General features: G+C 45.5%; 2 protein-coding genes across 2 annotated transcripts; both read right to left on the minus strand.

Moving 5' to 3' along the window:
- Positions 1 to 482: 482 nt before the first annotated feature.
- LOC107000794 (late cornified envelope protein 1C-like) lies at positions 483 to 2,379 on the minus strand. Its single transcript, XM_015151279.3, has 2 exons — positions 2,329 to 2,379; positions 483 to 1,157 (listed from the first exon to the last, which is right to left on the minus strand). The coding sequence occupies exon 2, from the start codon at positions 1,133 to 1,135 to the stop codon at positions 779 to 781; it is 357 nt and encodes a 118-aa protein (XP_015006765.1). The 5' UTR covers positions 1,136 to 1,157; positions 2,329 to 2,379; the 3' UTR covers positions 483 to 778.
- An 11,533-nt stretch (positions 2,380 to 13,912) lies between these two features.
- Positions 13,913 to 17,968, minus strand: KPRP (keratinocyte proline rich protein). Its single transcript, XM_002801790.4, has 2 exons — positions 17,852 to 17,968; positions 13,913 to 16,336 (listed from the first exon to the last, which is right to left on the minus strand). Exon 2 carries the CDS (start codon positions 16,306 to 16,308, stop codon positions 14,569 to 14,571), a length of 1,740 nt encoding a protein of 579 aa, XP_002801836.3. The 5' UTR covers positions 16,309 to 16,336; positions 17,852 to 17,968; the 3' UTR covers positions 13,913 to 14,568.
- Positions 17,969 to 19,461: the final 1,493 nt, after the last annotated feature.

Consider the following 19,461-nt stretch of genomic DNA (forward strand, 5'->3'; position numbering starts at 1 on the left):
GAAGCCTGAGTCCAGACACGTAGGGCCCCTCGTCTGAGCTCAGGGACCCCGGCACTCTTGAGAAGGGCCCCTTTCCTAGAGGCCTGAGTTTCAATTCATGGGAAACTGCTCCAAGTTTCTAAGTTTTGATAATTTCAAGACACTCCCTTTCCCTGCCATTGGTAGCATGGTGGCAATGGCAGTTACTGCCTCCACGAACTCTTTTTGTCCTCTATTGGTCTTGTCAGTTCTCTGATGCCAAGTAAGCAATTCTTTATATAAACTTCTGTCTGTTAAAGTAAATCTCATAATTCTCTTTCCTGACTTGACCCTGGCTGAGGCACTGAGCGGCGGGGATCAGCTCTGGCGAGGACCAGGAGTTGAAGGAGTCAAGCAAGCTATGCTGCTTCAAGGCCCAGATAACTGGATGATGGAGCTGAGATCAGGCATGCTTATCCCTCTCGGCACATTTACAGGCAAGAGTAACGCAGTCTAGAAAAAGATGATGAGCACATTATTTGTTTTATTGTTTCATGCACAATGGAGATTGCCAAGGAAATCAGGGGAATGAGGTAAGGTCTTCTATTTGGTGTTTCCAGGCCAGGTGCACAGATGGAATCAGAGGCTGGAAGATGAATTTTTGTGAGAGGGCAGATTTCTGCATTCTAGGTCAGAGGAATCTTCCAGGACAGAGTTTGAAGTCCTTACTAAAATGTCCCAGCAACACAGCCAGGCCCAAGGAAGATGAAGTTGCACCTCTCATGCCTCTAAATCTGCTCTTCTAGGCACAAGGTCCACTTCAGCAGCAGCCTCCAGAGTGCTGGCCACTGCCCCCTCCGCAGCAGCTGGAGCCCGCTGAGGGCTGGCTGCAGCAGTCGGAGCGCTGGGGTCTGTGGCAGTGGGACCTGCGGCGCCTGTGGTGGCTCAGACAGCAGCCACCACCCCCAGAGCTGCAGCAGCCCCCAGAGCTGGAGCCACAGCAGCCCCCAGAGCTGGGGCCACAGCAGCCTCCGGAGCTGACACTGCAGCAGGAAGAGACTGGAGGGCACTTAGGGGGGCACTTTGGGGGGCATTTAGGGGCGGGGCACTTGGGAGGGCACTTGGGGGTGCACTTGGGAGGGGGCTGGCACTGCTGCTGGCTCTGCTGGCAGGACATCTCGGTGGCGGGTGTTCAGGAGCTGAAGGAGAGTCAGACAGCAAGTTAGACAGAGGCAGAGGCCACCCCAGTCTATTCTTGTCCTTTCTGCATTATTTCTAGACCCTTCATTTTGAAAGCCTTGTATCAAACATAGAAAAATTACCTCTAATGTTTTTATCACTCTCAGTGTTTACCAAGTGCTTTCATTCATGGATTCTCACTTCAAACCTTATTTGAGATGTTGTCCTGCAATATATAATCTCCAAATATGTAAATAAAGTTTCTGCTCATTAAAAGCTCCTAAGTGTGGGAGAGAAGGCCAGGAAATAAATTGGCTCCAGGCCAACATTCATTCTATCACATCACCAAGAATTCTAAAAATGTTCAATGTTGGGACCAGTTTAGAGGTGAAAAATCTCTTTAAGGAAAAATCAAAAGGAATTTCTATTGGAAGAACTGATGTATTTCGGTTTGCAGAAATAGAGAAAACTATAACCGCAAAGGACGTTGGAGTCCATTTGTTCCAACAGACTCAATATATAAATAAAGAAACTGAAGCCAAAAGAGGTAACTTCACTGGCCCAAAGTTATTCACTAGCATGTCACATTTGTTCCTGGGTCCCCTGGTTGCCATCCTGGGCTCTGCCCTTTAGCACATGCTGCCTCCCCAGGCCTGTCCCCAGGCGCTGTCACATGCCTTCTAAACTTCAGTGTGGACTCAGTTTTCCACTACAGATCTTCCTGTTGGCATCTAACAAGATCCACAGGTGTCTCTGATCCTTTCTTCCTCTAAGTAGCAATGTCCTCAGCATATCTTTTCTACAAATAAGTATGTCTGTATTTCCAAAATTATATTCCCCCTATGCGACCCACTCCAGCGTAATCTAGTGGCCAATGTGTTTATTCTCTAAAACCAGAGAAACACACTGAGCAACTGAAAACAATTTGGTTCCTCTAAATCTGTGTCATACAGCCCTCCAGATCTTACCAGTTCTTCTTAAACTCTCTCACTCCACCCCACCCCTCTACCTCCTCTTTCCAATTTTCTTCCCCTGCCCCATTCCTTGCCAATCACAATTCCAGGCCCCTGAGGCCCTGACTAGACTCTACTAGACTCTACTCCTGCCTTGGTCTGAGTATCCATCCCCTCCCTCCCTGGCCTGAGCATTCCTCTGTGGAAGCCCCTGCTCCTTTTCCCAGGGCACACTTACCAAGATTACAGGCAGCACAGGGTTCTTCAGCACCACAGGAGGTGAGTGGATGAGATGCTCTGGCCCTGAGCCCTTTTATTCTGCCCTGGGGTGCTGCCTCCAGCTGTGAGACAGGGCCTGGGCATGAGAGGACCTGCCTCCTGACACCCACATAAGTCTTGTGACGAGTGGTGACTGGCAGTTCTGCACACACCTTCCTTCATGGGTGTTCAGGGGAGCTGCTCTCAGCTAGGAAAGAGCTTGGTGGAAATGGGGGCTTGTGGTGGGTGAAAATGAACATCATGGTTCCTGGAGTCCTCAGTGGCCTATATCCTATGAAGATGGCTCTTCACAGTCTTGTAGTCACGCTTATGAATTCTGCACAAACAACCCCTTTTTCCTTCCATCCTAGATACTAATTTTCCATCTAGACCTTTGGCTCCAGATAGCTTGGTTAAGAATCCACAAGACTGCATTGTGGGGTTTGTCTGTGCACACATGCGCATGTGTGTGCTTCATAGTAGTTGAGAAAAGAGGCCTTGGAGACCCTGGCCAAGTACTCAATATTTTTGGTCATTGGCTTTCTGATATTTTAAATACAGATAATAAGAGAAATATATTTTTTGCAGGATTTACAAATTAATTAAGATGGCAAAGGGGAAGTAGCTGAGATAGTATGTGGCATGCGGTTATAATCAGGAAATGGATGGATAGATAGATAGATAGATAGACAGATAGATAGATAGATAGATAGATAGACAGAGACAGACAGACACAAAGAAAAATAGAGGGAAACCTGAGGTTTTAATGGACATTGGGAATTTTTAAAGCCACAGGTGCCTTTTAAGTTAGGTGGCTCTTATTAAAACTAAAGGTCATTTGTTTTTTCTCCCACATGCCTCAGTGAATTGGGCTTTCTGAAGGTAGATCCAGAGTGGGTATAAGAAAAGAGGACTAAAGAGATGTATATTGCCCTAAATTACAGCATAAAAGAATTTGCAGTTTCCTGAGGAGAATCTGAAGGGATGAGGTAAAATAAAGATGGGAAGAGTGGAGAGAAGAGAACAGCCAATGAGGTGGCTTTAAACTGTGACTTGGAGTGGTGTAGCTGGTATAGACAAGAATAGACATAGTCAATATTTAATTTGAAAGTATTGGCTTTGTTGCAATATACATTTCCTGGGTTTCATTTTCCAGTTTCCCATGCTCAAAATTAACCAAATGCAAAATATAAAAGTGATAAACCAATATTTGAAAAATAAATGTGGTCAAAATTATATATAATATCAACGAATTATTGGATGTTTTTAGCAGATCATAAGTTGCAGAAGAACAGATTGGTGAACTTGAAGAAATTGTTCAAACCGAACTGAAGAAAGGGAGAAATATTGAAAAAATGAACAGGTGATCACTGACCTGTTGAATAATATCAAACATTCTGGCACCCATGTATTTAGAGTTTCAGGAAGAGAGAATAAATAGAATGGGGGAGGAAATATCTTTTTAAATAATGGTCAAAAACTTTCCAAAAGTGATAAAAATTATTAACCTATAGGGCCAAGAAATTAATAAATCCCAAGCAGGATAAATACATAGTAAGCCAATAAATTGTACTATAGGTCCAGAAAGAGGATACCATTTAGTCTTGGAAGACTGGTGGAAGAGAGAGGGATTCTGAGGGAGGGTGTCTAGGACAGGTTTGTTAAGGGTATCTGATAGGATACAGGCTTTAAGGGGTGGTGAGGTTTAGATAGCTTAGAGAGATGGAGGTGGTAGGGAGTAGGGAGGTATGTGGAGAAGAAGTGAGGGGTATGACAATATATACAGGGCAGGAGAGGTCTTTTGTGGTTGAAATGCAGGGCATGTGATAGAGAATAAGGCACAAAGTGCAGCTAAAAGAAAGACTGGGTTCAGCCTGTAGAAAGTACAGGGCAGGAGGGGCAGGTGGTCTTTTGTGGTTGGAATGCAGGGCATTTGGTAGAGAACCAGGCACAAAGTGCAGCTAAAAGAAAGACTGGGTTCAGCCTGTGGAAAGTCCATTGTCAGGGCAAGTCACTGGCCTGTCTGTATTGAGTGTTCACCAGAAATCCATCTCCTGAAGGCTTTAGTTTAATTTTATTTTTTTACTTACAGGTTTATTGTTTTAGAATGGGAAGAATGATCACATCAGTGCTGGATTCTAATATGGAAGAGGACTTTTAGGCAGACCCTGTGAGAGAGGGTGACATGGTTTGGCTGTGTCCCCACCCAAATCACATCTTGAATTGTAGTTCCCAGAATCCCCACATGTCATGGGAGAGACTCATGTGAGGTAATTGAATCATGAGGTTGGTTACCCCCATGCTGCTTTTCTCATGATGGTGAGTTCTCAAGAGATGTGATGGTTTCATAAGGGGTTTTTCACCCTTTGCTCAGTACTTCTTACTGCCACCATGTGAAGAAGGATGTGTTTCCTCCCCCTTCCACCATGATGGTAAGTTTCCTGAGGCCTCTCCAGCCATGTTGAACTGTGAGTTAATTAAACCTCCTTCCTTTATAAATTACCCAGTCTTGGGTACATCTTTATCAGCAGCGTGAACACAGAGGGCAACAGCAGTAGAAAATGAAATAAGAAAATACCATTGATGATACTTGCCAAATATTACTACATATCCACACTCTCATAGTCACAATTTCCAATTCTGGCACCCCTAAAAACTGACTTTTTGTCTGATTGTTGACAATATTCATATGGTGGGAAAAAAAAAAAAAAAAAAAAAAAACCTGACCTGAACAGACAGTGAGCTCACTTCACTGTAAATATTCTTATGTTCTGTTGTAAAAATATAAATGTCCTCCCCAAGGGGAAGGATCTGTGAAGCCTTAGGGATAACAGGTGGTCCTGGACTGCCCACCCTCACCTTGCCTGCCTAACATGTGTTCAAGTCCTTGGTTCTAATTCCATGGTATTGAGACTGAATATGGCCAATTTTGAAGCACACTTGTAGTGTTACTAATGAATTCGATTCACTGTATTGCCCTCCTTAAAAAAAAAAAAAGTTCTAAATTTCAAAACACATCTGTTGCCAAGGATCTAGGATGAGTCATTGGAGGAACAAATAAATCTAGCATTTTTCAGGAGTAACAATCTATCTCTAATAATCACCACTTTGTTTAAGAGAACCTTGTATCAGTCTGTCTCCCAAATTCTCAGACTTAAACAAGCCTCAGATTCTCCCCATTTTTAACTGACACCCCAAGATTTTCCCCACTCATAATCATATCACCAGCCCTAATTCATAATGTGCTCCTATACGTGTTTTTCTTTCTGTTTTTTCTTTTTTTTTTTACTTATTCTCAACTAGTCTCCTGTATTCAGTGGGCATCCAGAAGAGCATCTGTAGGCCTGCTCTTGAAGCCCTCCCAAGGGCCCTTGTGCATTTTTGTCTTTTTCTCCTTCTACCCATTAATCCCATTGACTAATCACCAATACAAATAATTCCTCTTTGTGTTAAAATGGCCTGTGTTACACTTTTCCAGGACAATAGAATTTCCTGCTTATATTTTTCAAGGTGCCACTAGCACTGCATGGCAACTAAGTAGGAAGATTAGAAAGTGAGTGTTCTGAGCTCTTGGACAAGTTTGCCAAATAATGATGATAATTACTGGCACAGGTAATCTACTCACAATTGCTATAATAGCCAAGATAAACTACTCTTCCATAATCAGCATGCAGATCCCTTGGGGAAAAATAAAAACCTTCTGTATATCCTTAAAGTTGTAATTGCTTGCGTGTATTTGCATGTATTCCTGCCTTACAGACAATTTTTATTTTTCATGAATGGGAGGTTCTTGGGATGGAGGCAAGGGGAAGATGTGATTCACTGTTGGCTTGGGATGGCCTTGAGGACAAAGCTTAAGACTTTCCTCCAATTCAGTGGTTCTCAATGGGGTGAGGTTGGGGATGGCCTGACTACCACACCCCAAAAGAGGGCATTGGACAATCTGGATAAGTGTTTGATCATCACAGCTGCTGTCATCTAATTGGTAGAAGCCACGGATACTGCTAAGCACCCTTCAAATCACAGAAAGGAAGAATTATGTTGTCCAAATCGTCGGTAGTGCTGAGGATGAGAAACCCTACTCTGGTACAGGAGGATGAAGACTATACTCACTGGAGACACCTCCTGGATTTCTCACTGAACAAAACAAACCTCTGAAGAATGCTGATGAAATGCTGTGGAAATGACTGATGAATTAACTTATTGTTCAATCCGGATTTCACATTCAGGCCAGGTCAAGGAAGGACACCTTTCAGTGACTAAGGACCCAATCCCAATTCGAGCCTAAATAGTATTTCTGATTGACTGCAAAGCCTCCCCTTTCTGGTATTTCCTCTCCCTCTGGTTGAACTAAGAAGCCGTGCTGATGGCACACTGGCTGAGTGGCGTCAATATACTGATGACCCTCTGTGATGGCTGCTGACGTTGCTGTGCTTAACCCCACCCTCACCCTGGCATCTGGGCTTCCTTCCCCCAGATCTTATACTTCCTCTAGACTCAGTGTTTTGCTTAAGGCATTTTTCCAATTCACCCCATCCCTGTCCTCTCTGCTATTCCATATCCCACCACTGCTTCAATTCCTCCTCCTTGAAGCTTCCTGCTTGCCCCTGCTGACCACGTGCATCCCTACGTGTGCGTCCCTGCGGCTCATTCAGACTGCTCCTGCCTGGGCTTGACTAACCCTTGTGGCCCACCTCCTTCTTCAAACAGGCCGTTCTCCAAGCCAATCATCCCCCTTTTCTCAAGGTGAATATTTCACTGCCAAAAGCAAATATATTTTTAGTGTTTTATGATATACTGAATATTTTAAATAGCTTATCTCATTTAATCCTCAGTGTGATCCAGACAGGTGGACTTATTTTCAGCCACATTTTATAGATGGGGGAACTGAGTGCCAGAAAAATTGCCTAAGTCACGACTTCTCAGCTAATGAGTGGTAGAACTGTGTTCAAACCCTCCTCTCATGATGCCTCTTCCATGCCCTTTCCATTGCTGAGTGTTTAGGCCCCACAGCCTTTCAGCCCCTTCTTCCATACATCTAGCTCAGTACTCCTCCACTTCTTATATGGTCTGGGATGCCTGCCCAGGTCATCCTCATAGCTATATATGTTCTTACTTACAGATTAGTTGTATGTTTTGATTTATTATATAATTTTTAAAAATATGCCCAATATTTATTTGTTTTTCTCTGCTAGACTTTGACCTTGAGAACGAGGGTCTTTGTTTTGTTCGCTGATCTATCCCAATCATCCAAAATACCATCTGGCACATAATAAATATTCAATTAACAATGACTAAATATTTGTTGAATGCATGGAAGAACAATATGTTTCATTTCCAAACAGTTCTGACTGTTACTTTTTCTTTATTTCTAGCTAGAATCTTCTTACAGTTTCCATGCATTGCATCTGAGCTCTTTGTTTTATCAAAAAAGCTGATTCTTTTTCTAAATGAAAACACTATAAATAATGCAGGATGGAAGCATGCTAGTCCTTTCAAAATGCAGTGTTACTCTTCCTTCCACAGGGAGGTAGATCAAGTTTTGGAGCAAGATTAACCTAGGCTTGAATTCCATCACTATCAGGTCTTAGATGTGTGACCAGATAAGCTAGTTAACCTCTCTAGATTTTGTGTCTTCTAATGTCTGCAAAATGGAGTGAATGCTATCACCTTTCCAAGTTGTGAGCATGAGGAAGGATTTCCCACCTCAGATGGTGGTTGGTACCTAGTAGTTCACCATCTTCCAGCCCCCCACACTTGACCTGAGCTGACCACAGTGCTCAGGTGTGCACATATCTGTCCAGGCAGAATGACGCCATCACACAGAGCTATTCAGAACAAGAGTTCATTGCCATTTGGCACAATCTCACTCTTGGTCCACACTAAGATTCTAATCAACCAAAATTTCTTCATGTGTGCAACTGTGCATATACCCACTCAGCTTCTACAGGTATGGCTAACCATTAATGTACGTTAAAACTTAATGTTTACCTTAATGACATTTTATTTTGTCAAATTAAATTCATTATTCTTACCCATGTTAAATCAGAATTTTACTCTTCAATTCTCCTTCACGACTTGAAGTAACCTGAAATTTAAGCCAGTTTCTTTTCAAGTTTCTCCCCAAGGTGTTGATAAAAAGTTCATTACAACAGGGCTGAGTATGGAGTCCTGGGACCAGCAAAAAAACTTCCATATAGTGTTAGGAACCAGGAAGGATATTTAACTAATGAGGACCTACTCCTCATCGGGCCGTCTGTCACTAAGTCAATGACGCTGATAGCATGCCTGCTGTTATCTCTGAGAAGGGAGAAGACTCCCCTCTCTCCTCCATCATCAGCCAACTGCCACTCATTTGTCTCATCTCTGGCTTGTAGTTGCCTCCTTTAGGCCCTGGACTTGCTGAACTGCCCCATCTGTGGGTTTCCATAGTACTCTGAGTTTCCCATATTGAAGCTTTTAACATATTATTGTCTGCATTGCTCACTAGTGTATCTCCAGGATCAATACCAGTTCCTGGAAGATAGCAGAGCCTCAATAAATATTTGTCAAGTGAATGGATGTGTTGATGCAAGTTCATAAGTGGTTTCCTCCCTCCCTGATGGGCATGCACTAGAGAATAGAGGAAAGGTGTGGATCTAGCTCAGGGTTCCTATGATAAGATGTGATGGGTAGATTTGGCACAGCTTGGGTTATTCCTAGGCCTCTAGATAGGTCTAGCTTAGCCTTCCAGAACAGGAAGTGCCATCTTTTGGAGGAATGAGCTGGATGGTCTCCGGCAATGAGAAGCACATAGATCATCAGGCATCACCCCGTCTTCCTGACTAGTCTCAGGCATAGGCATGTGGATCCTCTTGATTTTATTCATGCCATGCCAGAATTCATGCCATGCCAGAATTCAGATGATTCCAGAATTCATGCTGTCTACCTATGAATTCTAATATGAACGGCTGAGCTATTCTCTGATGCATAACAGTTGTATTTGTTTATGCACTACAGGCTGTTATAATGTGTAGGACAAGCTGTGGGATGTGGAATTTCTTTCTCTTAAGGTCCAGGTAATGCCCGGGTAGAGGAGAGATATACTATAGCTAGGCCCCCATCTCCCATATGTCTGTAACATGTGCCAGACCCCCTCATTCTGGGTGCTTTTGGTGGCAGTCAAATTGGGGATTTAACTGTGAAAAAGGAAGAGATTCCTTCATCTTAAGGTGCTTCTAGACCAAGGGGTGGATAATTTGTGTCCCCACATGGACAATTACATAAAACCTCCTACAAGAAACCAGTTAACAGTCAGCTCTGTCTTCACCACCACTGCCACATCCTACTCATGCTGGGCCAGATGTGTACAAATTTCAACCCTCCTCCTAGGTATTGAGTAAGCTCACACACCTGGGTATTCATTATAGAAATGGTTTTCACTTCTGATTGATCAGAATAATTCTCAAATGCAGGTCCCCGATTTTCATTCTGAAAGTTCAAGCTAAGTAGTTCTAGGATGTATCCTGGGATTCTGTGTCGTTAAGTGAGTATCCCAGGTAATTTCCCTCTAACATACTGCCTTCCACAAAAAGGAATTTTAGATAACCCACCTGGTCTGGAAGGAACTTCTGAGAACATCTTTCATTCTATAGTGAAGATTCCACAGTGGAAAGCTTAGAAAGAGGAAAAAGATACAGAATTGCAGAAGAATATAAACAGGATTCCAAAGTGAGAAGCATGATATTCAGGCCCAGTCTCTCTCATGTTCTCCCCCTCTCTGGGAGCCGAGCCCCGGTTCTGAGGCAGCATGGCTGGATGTCAGGCATGGACGTCTGGACAGATCACTGCCTCACACTTTGTGACTTGGCCAATTCATGGGCAGTTCTGAGCAACACAGTTCACCAGACTCTGGTACAGAAGCTACACAACCTGTGTGCTGCCTAATATCCGTGTAGGATTTGAAGAGGAGCCTCTCTGGTTGGTTTTCGAGTACATTGAAAGGTCTTATAAATGGTCTCTTTTGCTCTCTTGGGTCTTCAGCTTTGGTTCTGGAGTCACTTTAAGTTTTGTTCAAGTGGTTGACACAAAAGGAAAGGTCAGAAAGCCAAGATGCCTGTCATCAGTGAAATGATGGATGGTGGAGAGTAGAAGAGATGACAGGGATCATCAAAGCTGTTGCTGAAGGACTTAGGATATCCTAAAGCATATTCTGAGGCCACAGCTCCTGTTGCCAAATGCATTTTAAAAGCTCCAAGCTTTTAAAGCAGACAGTTAGACACACAGACACATAGACACACAAAAAGAAACATGAAAAACAGACACACATCCCTGTGTGCCTTTTTCCTCTGAGGTGTTTGTCTCTGGCTGTAGAAATGTTCTGGGAGCTGGCTCCTACATAGCCCTGGGCAGTGGAGAACACCAAGCCATTGGGGGTTTCTTGGCTCTGCTCCAGGCTGGCCCAACCAAAGACCCCTCTATTCTACTATCATTCTGGGAACCAGAATCTATCCCCAGAGGATGGTGCAGACCACAGAGCATTGCTCATTCAATAAAGATCCTGGATGGGGACCTGTCGCCCAGACCTAGGGGAGGTCAGGACTTCTTAGAAGTGACCACCACCTTGGCACAGCCAGTTATGTGTTTCTTCAATATTTTGCAGGGGTGAGTGGTCGGCCCCCAAGCATCCCCAGGCAAGGGGTTCCTTGTCTAGCAGTTTGTTTTCGAGGACATGGGAGAGATCTAACAAGAATCCCTTCCCAAACTGGAGCTTCCAAGCCTCTCCCTACCCTGCCCTCCTCACTCCCACCCAGAGGCCTGGGTGATGGAAACCTGGAGATGCTCTGTGGGGCCAAATTCAGGCCCTGCCAAGCCCCTGGGGGACGTGCCACACAGCAAATTCAATTCTAGAGCAGCCTGGATTTTAAGGGAGGAGGTGGATGTGGAACTAAATAACCTATTCGGTGACTGAGAGAACTCCAAGATTGTGTTGGGAAAATAATTGGGTTAAAACTGGAAAGATCTTTGGAAGAGGCAGGGACTATGACTAAGATCCAAGGTGCCATGTGTGGTATTAAAGAGTGCAGACTGGGAGTCACGAGTGGCCGTATGGCTTGGGCAAGCGCTTAAACCCTGAGTGCTTAGGTTTTTAATTCTGCAAAAGAGCAAAATAATAATGCCTGCCTGACTGAATATTATGGGAATTAGAGGATGGATAGATATGTAGATACGTGTCTGTATACACACACACAGATATACACATACTATATATGTATATTAATATTCTATCTGCATATGGCATTTCACCAAACCAGTGATGACCAAATGTTCCTGGGCATCAGCAACACCAGGAGAGCTTGTTGAAACACCGCTTGCTGGGCCTTGCTCTCAGAATCTTTACTTCATTAGGTCTGGGGTGATGCATTTCATTTGCATTGCAAACAAGGTCCTAGGTGTTGCCAATGCTGCTGGTTCAGGTACCATATTTTGAAGACCAGTATACTAGGTTGTGCACTGACAGTAAACAAGGTTATGTCTATCTCTCTAACCAGGGCCATCCTAGCAGATGAGCAATAAATATTGCCCAATAAATACATGAATGAATGGATTTCACATGAAGGGCCTCAGTTTTCCTTTATATGACACAGGGTTCTACTAGTTGGTTTCTGAGGTCTCCACCATCAGCCTGGCAGAACTAGATTCCTTGGGCAAGGGAGATGCATACTCAGAGCCACGTCCTGGATCTGTTTCCCAACTATGGCTCTGTAGCTGTGAGGTCCTCTGGGGAGTGGACTATGAGGAGCAGGGCTACGGATCAGACCTTCAGAGGCCCAGGCCAGAGATGCCCTCTGCTGTCATCCTCCTAAGTGGAGCTTTTACATTCTCTCTCCCTGAGGACCTGTCCTCCAGCACCCTCATCCTCCAGAGCCACATCCCCACCCAGCATTCATCTCACCTGCAAGGACTAAGAGGAGAGTCACTGCTGTCTCTTCCTCCCCTCCAGCCCTTACCTTCATGCTGCCAAGACCGCCCATGCCTAATGGAATCTGGGAGCAATTGAGGAATGCAGAGTTAGGCTCAAATGCTTCCATAAAAGAAAACAGAAAGAAAAGTAAACAATTTGGTTCTTTTTTTTTTTTTTTTTTTCTGTGAGATGGAGTCTTGCTCTGTTGCCCAAGCTGGAGAGCAGTGGCACGATCTTGGCTCACTGCAACCTCCGCTTCCTGGGTTCAAGCACTTCTCTTGCCTCAACCTCCCGAGTAGCTGGGATTACAGGCACAGGTCACCACACCTGGATAATTTTTGTATTTTTAGTAGAGAGACAGGATTTCGCCACTTTGGTCAGGCTGGTCTCAAACTCTTGACCTCAGGTGATCAGCCCTCCTCGGCCACCCAAAGAGCTGGTATTACAGACGTGAGCCACCATGCCCGGCCTAGTTCTGAAAGAAGAGGAGTGTCCCCAGAGAGCCTCCAGGTACTTCATTCTTCCCTTCCTCTTTTCCAGAGGCAACAAGGCTGTGACTATGGCCCTAGAGCTAGGCAAAACCCAGTTCACCAAATCCAGGCCTGAAGTCTCTCACTCCCAGACCAGGGGGCAGAGTCATTCTCCCTGTTTCCTCATCCCCTTGCCTTTTTCTTCGTCCTTTCCATCTGGGGCCAAGGAAACTGAGGGAAGATTGAAAACCCACAAGACAACCCACTTGGTGTAGGCTTAAAAAGCTCACACCGTGGGCACAATAAACTAAACAAGAAAGGTAATAAATTAAAATGAAAATTAATACTATGTCATATCCATCAAGATGGCTATTACCAAAACAAGAGAACAAACAGAAAATAGCAAATGTTGACAAGGATGTGGAGAAATTAGGACTTGTACCCTGTTGGTGGGAATGTAAAATAATGTAGTCACTATGAAAGATAGTATAGCAGTTCCTCAGAAAATTAAAAATAAAATTGCCTTACGATCCAGTGATCCCACTTCCAGATATCTATCCATAATAATTGAAATCTGGGATTCACAGAAGTATTTGTATACCCATGTTCATTGCAATACTATTTACTACAAGAAAAATGGTGAAAGCAACCTAAGTGCCCATCCATCCACTGATGAACAAATAAACAAAATATAGTATGTACCTGCAATGGAATATTAGTCAGCCTTGAAGAGGAAGGAGATTATGGCACATGCTACAACTTGGATAAACCTTGAGAACATTATGCTAAGTGGAGTAAGCCAGTCAAAAAGGACAAATGCTGTTTTTCTACTTATATGAGCTACCTAGAATCATCAAATTGATAGAGACAGAAATGGTGGTTGCTAGGGGCTAGAAGGAGCAAGGAATGAGGAGTTATTATTTAATGGATGAAGATTTAATTCAGCAAGATGAGTTCTGTGGACAGATGGTGGTGCTGGTAGCAAAACAATGTGAATGTACTTAATGCCATTGAACTGAATGCTTAAATATGGTGAAGATGGTAAATTTTATGTTACATGTGTTTTATTATCACAATTTAAAATAGCAACAATAAAAACCTCATCTCAGCAAGTCAAGAAATAAAAGCAGGAATGACTCAGGACTCAGGCAGTGAGTACATGATGATCTTTATTGTCACGTGGCCTCCTCTCACCTCAGTTCCTACAGTTGAGCATCAGGACAGAACATGGTTCAAGTTACCAACCCACAAGCCTTGCTAAGCAGCAGCCAGCCCCAGGATAGACACTGAGATTTAGAGATTCTCTGACTCCACTCAGTTGGGAGTTTAGAACCTAGTTGGGCACATAAGAAAGATATGCCTGCAAAGTGAAATAACAATTCAAGAAATATCACCAGGCAGTTACCAAGTAGTGCGGAGGATGCAGTGAAAGATGGGTTGGATTTCAGAAGCTGGGGAGGAGAAGAGAAGTGGTCTAGGAAGAGGGGGGAAGAGTGAGCAGAGGCTTGGAGGCAGGGTCATCTAAGGTATGGCCCAGGAAACACCCAAGCTGTGCCCGATGGCCAGACTGGTCTGGCTAGAGCTGAGGATGTGTACAGGCGAGGAGTGACACGTGAGGCTGGAGAGGCATCTGAAACCCAGGTGTGAATCTTTGGATGATAGACAAAGGAGTTTGGACATCACCTTTGTAATAGGGAGTCTCTGAATCTCTCTGGAGAGATTCAAACAAGAGTGCACTGGAAATTGTGGAACAGGAGGAACAACATTTTCAGAGGCAGGAGACAGGGTTGTGTCAGTCACCTTTCCTTTAAAAATAAGCACTCTTTGCTTCCCCTTTCACTCCAGCATAGGCATTGCCTTGGTCTCCATGGCCATCCTGACCCCTCCTCTCTGGAAACACATCACCAGGCCCACAGCCAGCACCACTCTTTTGCCCCTGGTTATAACTGGATGGGCCACAGTAGGGAGCTTCGGTGTCTAGGCGGTGTGGACTAGACTCATGACAGCCTACGTCTCCTGAGTATGGAACTGGATTTAGGCCCCAGCACGGACTGGGGCTGCGCCAAGGCTGCCTGCAGGGCTCTGGGCTTGGGCAGGGGGCTGGCAGGGGAATTGGCTCTGGCCGTGGACGAGGCTCTGGGTGCTCACAGGGCTGCAGGTGTGGACGTGGCTCTGGAATCTCACACTGCGCTGGGCGAGGACGGGGAACTGGCCGCGGTGTTGGACGTGGTGCTGGAAGTGGTTCCGGATACAAACAAGGTTCTGAACGTTGTCGTGGTAGAGGACGCGGGCGTGGTTCTGGACTTATGCATGGTTCTGGGAGCAGACGTGGAAGTGGAGCAGGAGGTGGACATCGCTGCAGTGGTGACTCTGGACGCTGGTCAAGACGCCGTGGTGGACAGAAGCTTGGGAGCGGACGTGGCTCTACGTGTGGCCTCAGCTCGGGGCAGGAGGTGCCCCAGGAGGGCTGCGGGCCACAGCTCCGGGAGCGGCGTCTGATGGGAGGAATCTCAACAGGACACCTCTGTGGGGGAACCTGCCTGGGGCAGCACGGGGAGGAAATCTCGATTCGGCACTTGGGGCCACGTCTCTGAGAGCAACTTGAAATGGGTTGTCGAGGACAGCGACTGTTATAGATGGGTTCAGAACGGCGGGGTGGGGTGCAGTAGTTAGGAAAACCTTCAGAGGGTCTTAATGGCAGGTAGCTGCTGGAGCAGGGCTCAAAACGTCTTGGTGGGGAACAGCTGCGGGGAAAAAGCTGCAGCTGCCGAGGAGGAGGAAGGCATCGGCTGGTGCTCCGAGAGCGGTGCTGTTCAGTGAAGCTCCCATAGGAGCCCTGGGTCTGGCATTGGGGCACACAGGGGCTAAAAGAAGCCCGGGACCGATACTGAGGGACACAGCTGCTGTAGGAAGGCCTCGATTGGAACTGGGGGGTGTAGCTGTTGTACGCAGCCCTTGACTGAAACTGGGGGCCACAACTGCTGTAGGAGCCTTGATACTGGCACTGGGTGGAGAACCTTCCCTGAGTCTGGCACACTGCAGGATGCCCTCTATACATCTGGACAGGCTGAGGAGCTGGACAGGGTACATAGTTCTGGACTGGGCATTCTACATAACAAGTTTCTGTATAACAAACTGGAGCACATTCTACGAAGCAAGTCTGAACAGGCTGTGAGGCTTCGCACTGCACGTAGGACACCTCAGATTGGCATGGAGCCTGGCTTTGAACAGAGGAAGTTTGAGATTGGGATGCAGCCTGGCCCTTCACCTGGGTGGTCTTAGACTGACATGGAGCCTGGCCTTTCACCTGGTTGGTCTTAGACTGGCACTTCACCTGTGTGGTCTGAGACTGGCATGGAGTCTGGTCTGTCACCTGGCAAACTTGAACTGGGCATGGTGCAGGGCACTCCACAATTTGCATCTCACAAGGGGCTTGAACCACCACTTGGCTCTGGGCAAAGGGGGAGTGAGAAGAGTAGAAGGAGGGACCCTTGACGCAGCACTGTTGGAGCGGCAGGCAGCACTGGATCTGCTGCTGGTCACACATGGTTCTGATGCAGCCAGTCGAGCGTGACCTGAGGGCAGAGAGACCAGGGTCAAGAAGATGAGAGTTGGAGAGGGAGGGCTGGGACCTAGAGGAAGACACCCTTCATTTTCCCTAGCTTTTCCTCCTCCACCCTCAACCTTCACCGAAGTGTCCTGACTTAGTTGGACCCAGGATTAATCTGTTAAACCTGCCCTGAGTCTGTCAAAGGGCTTGATTGTGCACATCCAGGGTTGCAGGTGTCCAGGATCTCCCTGGGAGTGGATCTACCAATGCCCAGAACAAGAGGGCACTGATGACAAAAGGATTCTCTTTTTGTCTCCACACTTTCTCATATCCAATGTGGTCTGAGCAGCCCTACAGGAAGTAGAGATAAAACATGCTTCTAAGGCTGTAGCCCAAAGTGGAAACTCCACTCCCACAGGAGCTAGGATTTACTCATACATGTGCACTGGCAGTATACATACATGTGCAAATATGTAAAAATGTACATATGAGAATAAGCACTCGACACCATCTGCATTCACATAATGTCAAAGCATTCACTGGAAAGTGGGCAGCTCAAACCCAACATTAAATGTTTGTTTCTTTATATTCAATGTTTTTAGATAAATTCATTTAAACATGACACAATGTTCTGAAATAAAGTCATTTAAACATGACACAACGTTTTGTAATAAATTCATTTAAACATGACACGTGCAAAGCTTTCCCATGCAAAACACACCAGCCTTGGAAAGACTCTGACCACCATGGCAACTCGCCCAATCAGGTTGCTGTTGTTAATCACCTGAAGTGTGACAGCCTGCAGGCCTCAGAAATGTTTTTCCCCAGCTCCTCTTAGAGGCAAGGTGGAGTTACCCAAGATGGAGTAAGCCAGAAAGTCCAAGGTTCTTAATCAGAAGACGGACATTCTGCCATACTTAATCATCTATGCAACTGGGGCATTGCAGACCTGACTTGAGGGCTGCAGGCATATACCCTGACACCACGCTTAGCCGGGGAGAGCACAGGGCAGCCTCACTCCACTGCTTGTCCCAGATCCACGTGTTTATGTGGATTTGCAGGCAGCCCACTGACCAGCAAAACAAGATCATTTGACAGCAGGCTCATCCAACAAAACGCCTTTCAATAAGCTCCTCAAATGCTCCTGATGAGGGTTCAAACCTTCCATTTTCAATTTATAGAGAATACCTACATATCTATTTCCCTGGGGAAGGTAACCCTTCCACACACAACTTTGCTCATAAGGTGTAAATTGCTAATGTGCCTTTTCCAGAAAGATTATGAGGGGAAATGGTACCTGAGGATAAGGTCAGGGTTATCAAAGGCAAATACACTGAAGTCACAGCCCTAGCTCATCTCATAAACTCCATAGCTATGCTTCTGTCTCCTAAAAGCTCACCAGACTTTTCTCCTCAGGTTGATGCACTCCTTGCCCTCCCCGGCTCCTAGCTTCTCCCTTCTTTGTGCCTCACTACTGTGAACCTGGGCTCCCTCGAACATCACACCCACCCCAATCCCAGGATCCAGTTCCTGGACTCACCCTCCTCACAGGCAAGCAGTCGCTCAGGCTGAGGCATCTGGGAAGAGGGCTGTCTTTATATAAAGGGTTCTGGGTCTGGCTTGGGCCATGAGACAGCTGGTTGGCATCTGCCTGGCGCATCACCCAGGCTGGCATTCCAGCAGCCGGTTCCCTCCCTGTGTACCTGCCCTTGCCGTCACCTACAGAGTATGGGAGTGTCTTGTCTTAGTGTTGAAGTCTCAGGACTATGAAGAGCAGATTCTTGTTTTCTTCCTCCTTCATTACCCTAACAGTTTCTTCTCCATCCCTAGAAGACCTGATGGTCAGGAGATGAGGAGTGGCAAAGGTATCTTCTCTCCTAAAAGATGATTGTATCTGCCAACTTCCACTTTGCTTCAGATTCTTACCAGAGTGATAAAAAAGAGGAAATGTTTTCTAACTTGAAGTAATTTAAGTTACTTCAAAGATAGAGGCAACTCTATAGAAGGATGAGCCCATGGGGTCAGAGGTGAGTCTAACATCCCAGGCCATGTAGTTATAGCTATGCAACCTTTATAACCAACCTGAGTATCAAATTACTCTTCTGCAAAACAGAGATAATTAAATCTTGTTTCTGAATGTTGTGAGGATTAAGGCAATTATTATATTTTTAAAAACCTATCCAAGAATGATGTTTAAAATATCCCAAATACACTCAGGGTAAATGCTGGCCATAAGCTACAGGCACTGCTGAGTCTTGGGTGTCTGCTCCCTCCCCATCCTGAGCTGAGCAAGTGGATGGCTGCACAGCAGGTGCTCAGCCATGCTGCAGAGCAGTATTTGAAGGCAGCACCAGGCAGGTAGTATACTGTGGAGTAACCCTTAAAGGCAGTACAGTGCAGGGCAGAAATAATAATCTGGCACTCTGTGACTCACATAGAGTCAAAATGGACAGCTCTTTATGTTTTCCCTCATAATACTGTCATTAATCATTAGTATTTAAAAATAGGGAGATTTAAGATTCCAGAAATTCAGATTTTCTTCTAAAATGAAGAGATCTAGCACAGTTGAACCTACCTTCCATCATCCTGATTAGCAGCTGCCCACCTTAGATAGGGCATTGCTATAGTTTGGGTGTTTATCCCTTCCAAACCTTATGCTGAAATTTGACCCCTAGTGTTGGAGGTGGAGCCTAACAGGAGATGTTTGGGTTATGGGGGAGGATCCCTCATGACTAGATTAATGCCCTCTCTGGTAGGGGTGGGGGTTAAGGTCTTGCTCTATTTGTTCCTGTAAGAGCTGGTTGGAGTTATACCTGATGTAAATGACGAGTTGATGGGTGCAGCACAGCAACATGGCACAAGTATACATATGTAACAAACCTGCACGTTATGCACATGTACCCTACAACTTAAAGTATAATAATAGTAAATAAATTAAAAAAAAAAAAAGAGCCTGGCACTTCTCTCGCCCCTCTCCTGCTTCCTCTCTCTTCATGTGATGTCCGCACAGCCTGCTCCCCTTCACTTTCTACCATGAGTGGAGGTAGCCTGAGTCCCTCACCAGAAGCAGATACTGATGCCATGCTTCTTGTTCAGCCTACAGAAATGTGAGCCCAATAAGCCTTATTTTTTTTTTCTAAATTATCCGAC

This window comes from Macaca mulatta, chromosome 1 (assembly GCF_049350105.2).
Source record: "Macaca mulatta isolate MMU2019108-1 chromosome 1, T2T-MMU8v2.0, whole genome shotgun sequence".
In the NCBI taxonomy this organism is placed as follows: domain Eukaryota; kingdom Metazoa; phylum Chordata; class Mammalia; order Primates; family Cercopithecidae; genus Macaca; species Macaca mulatta.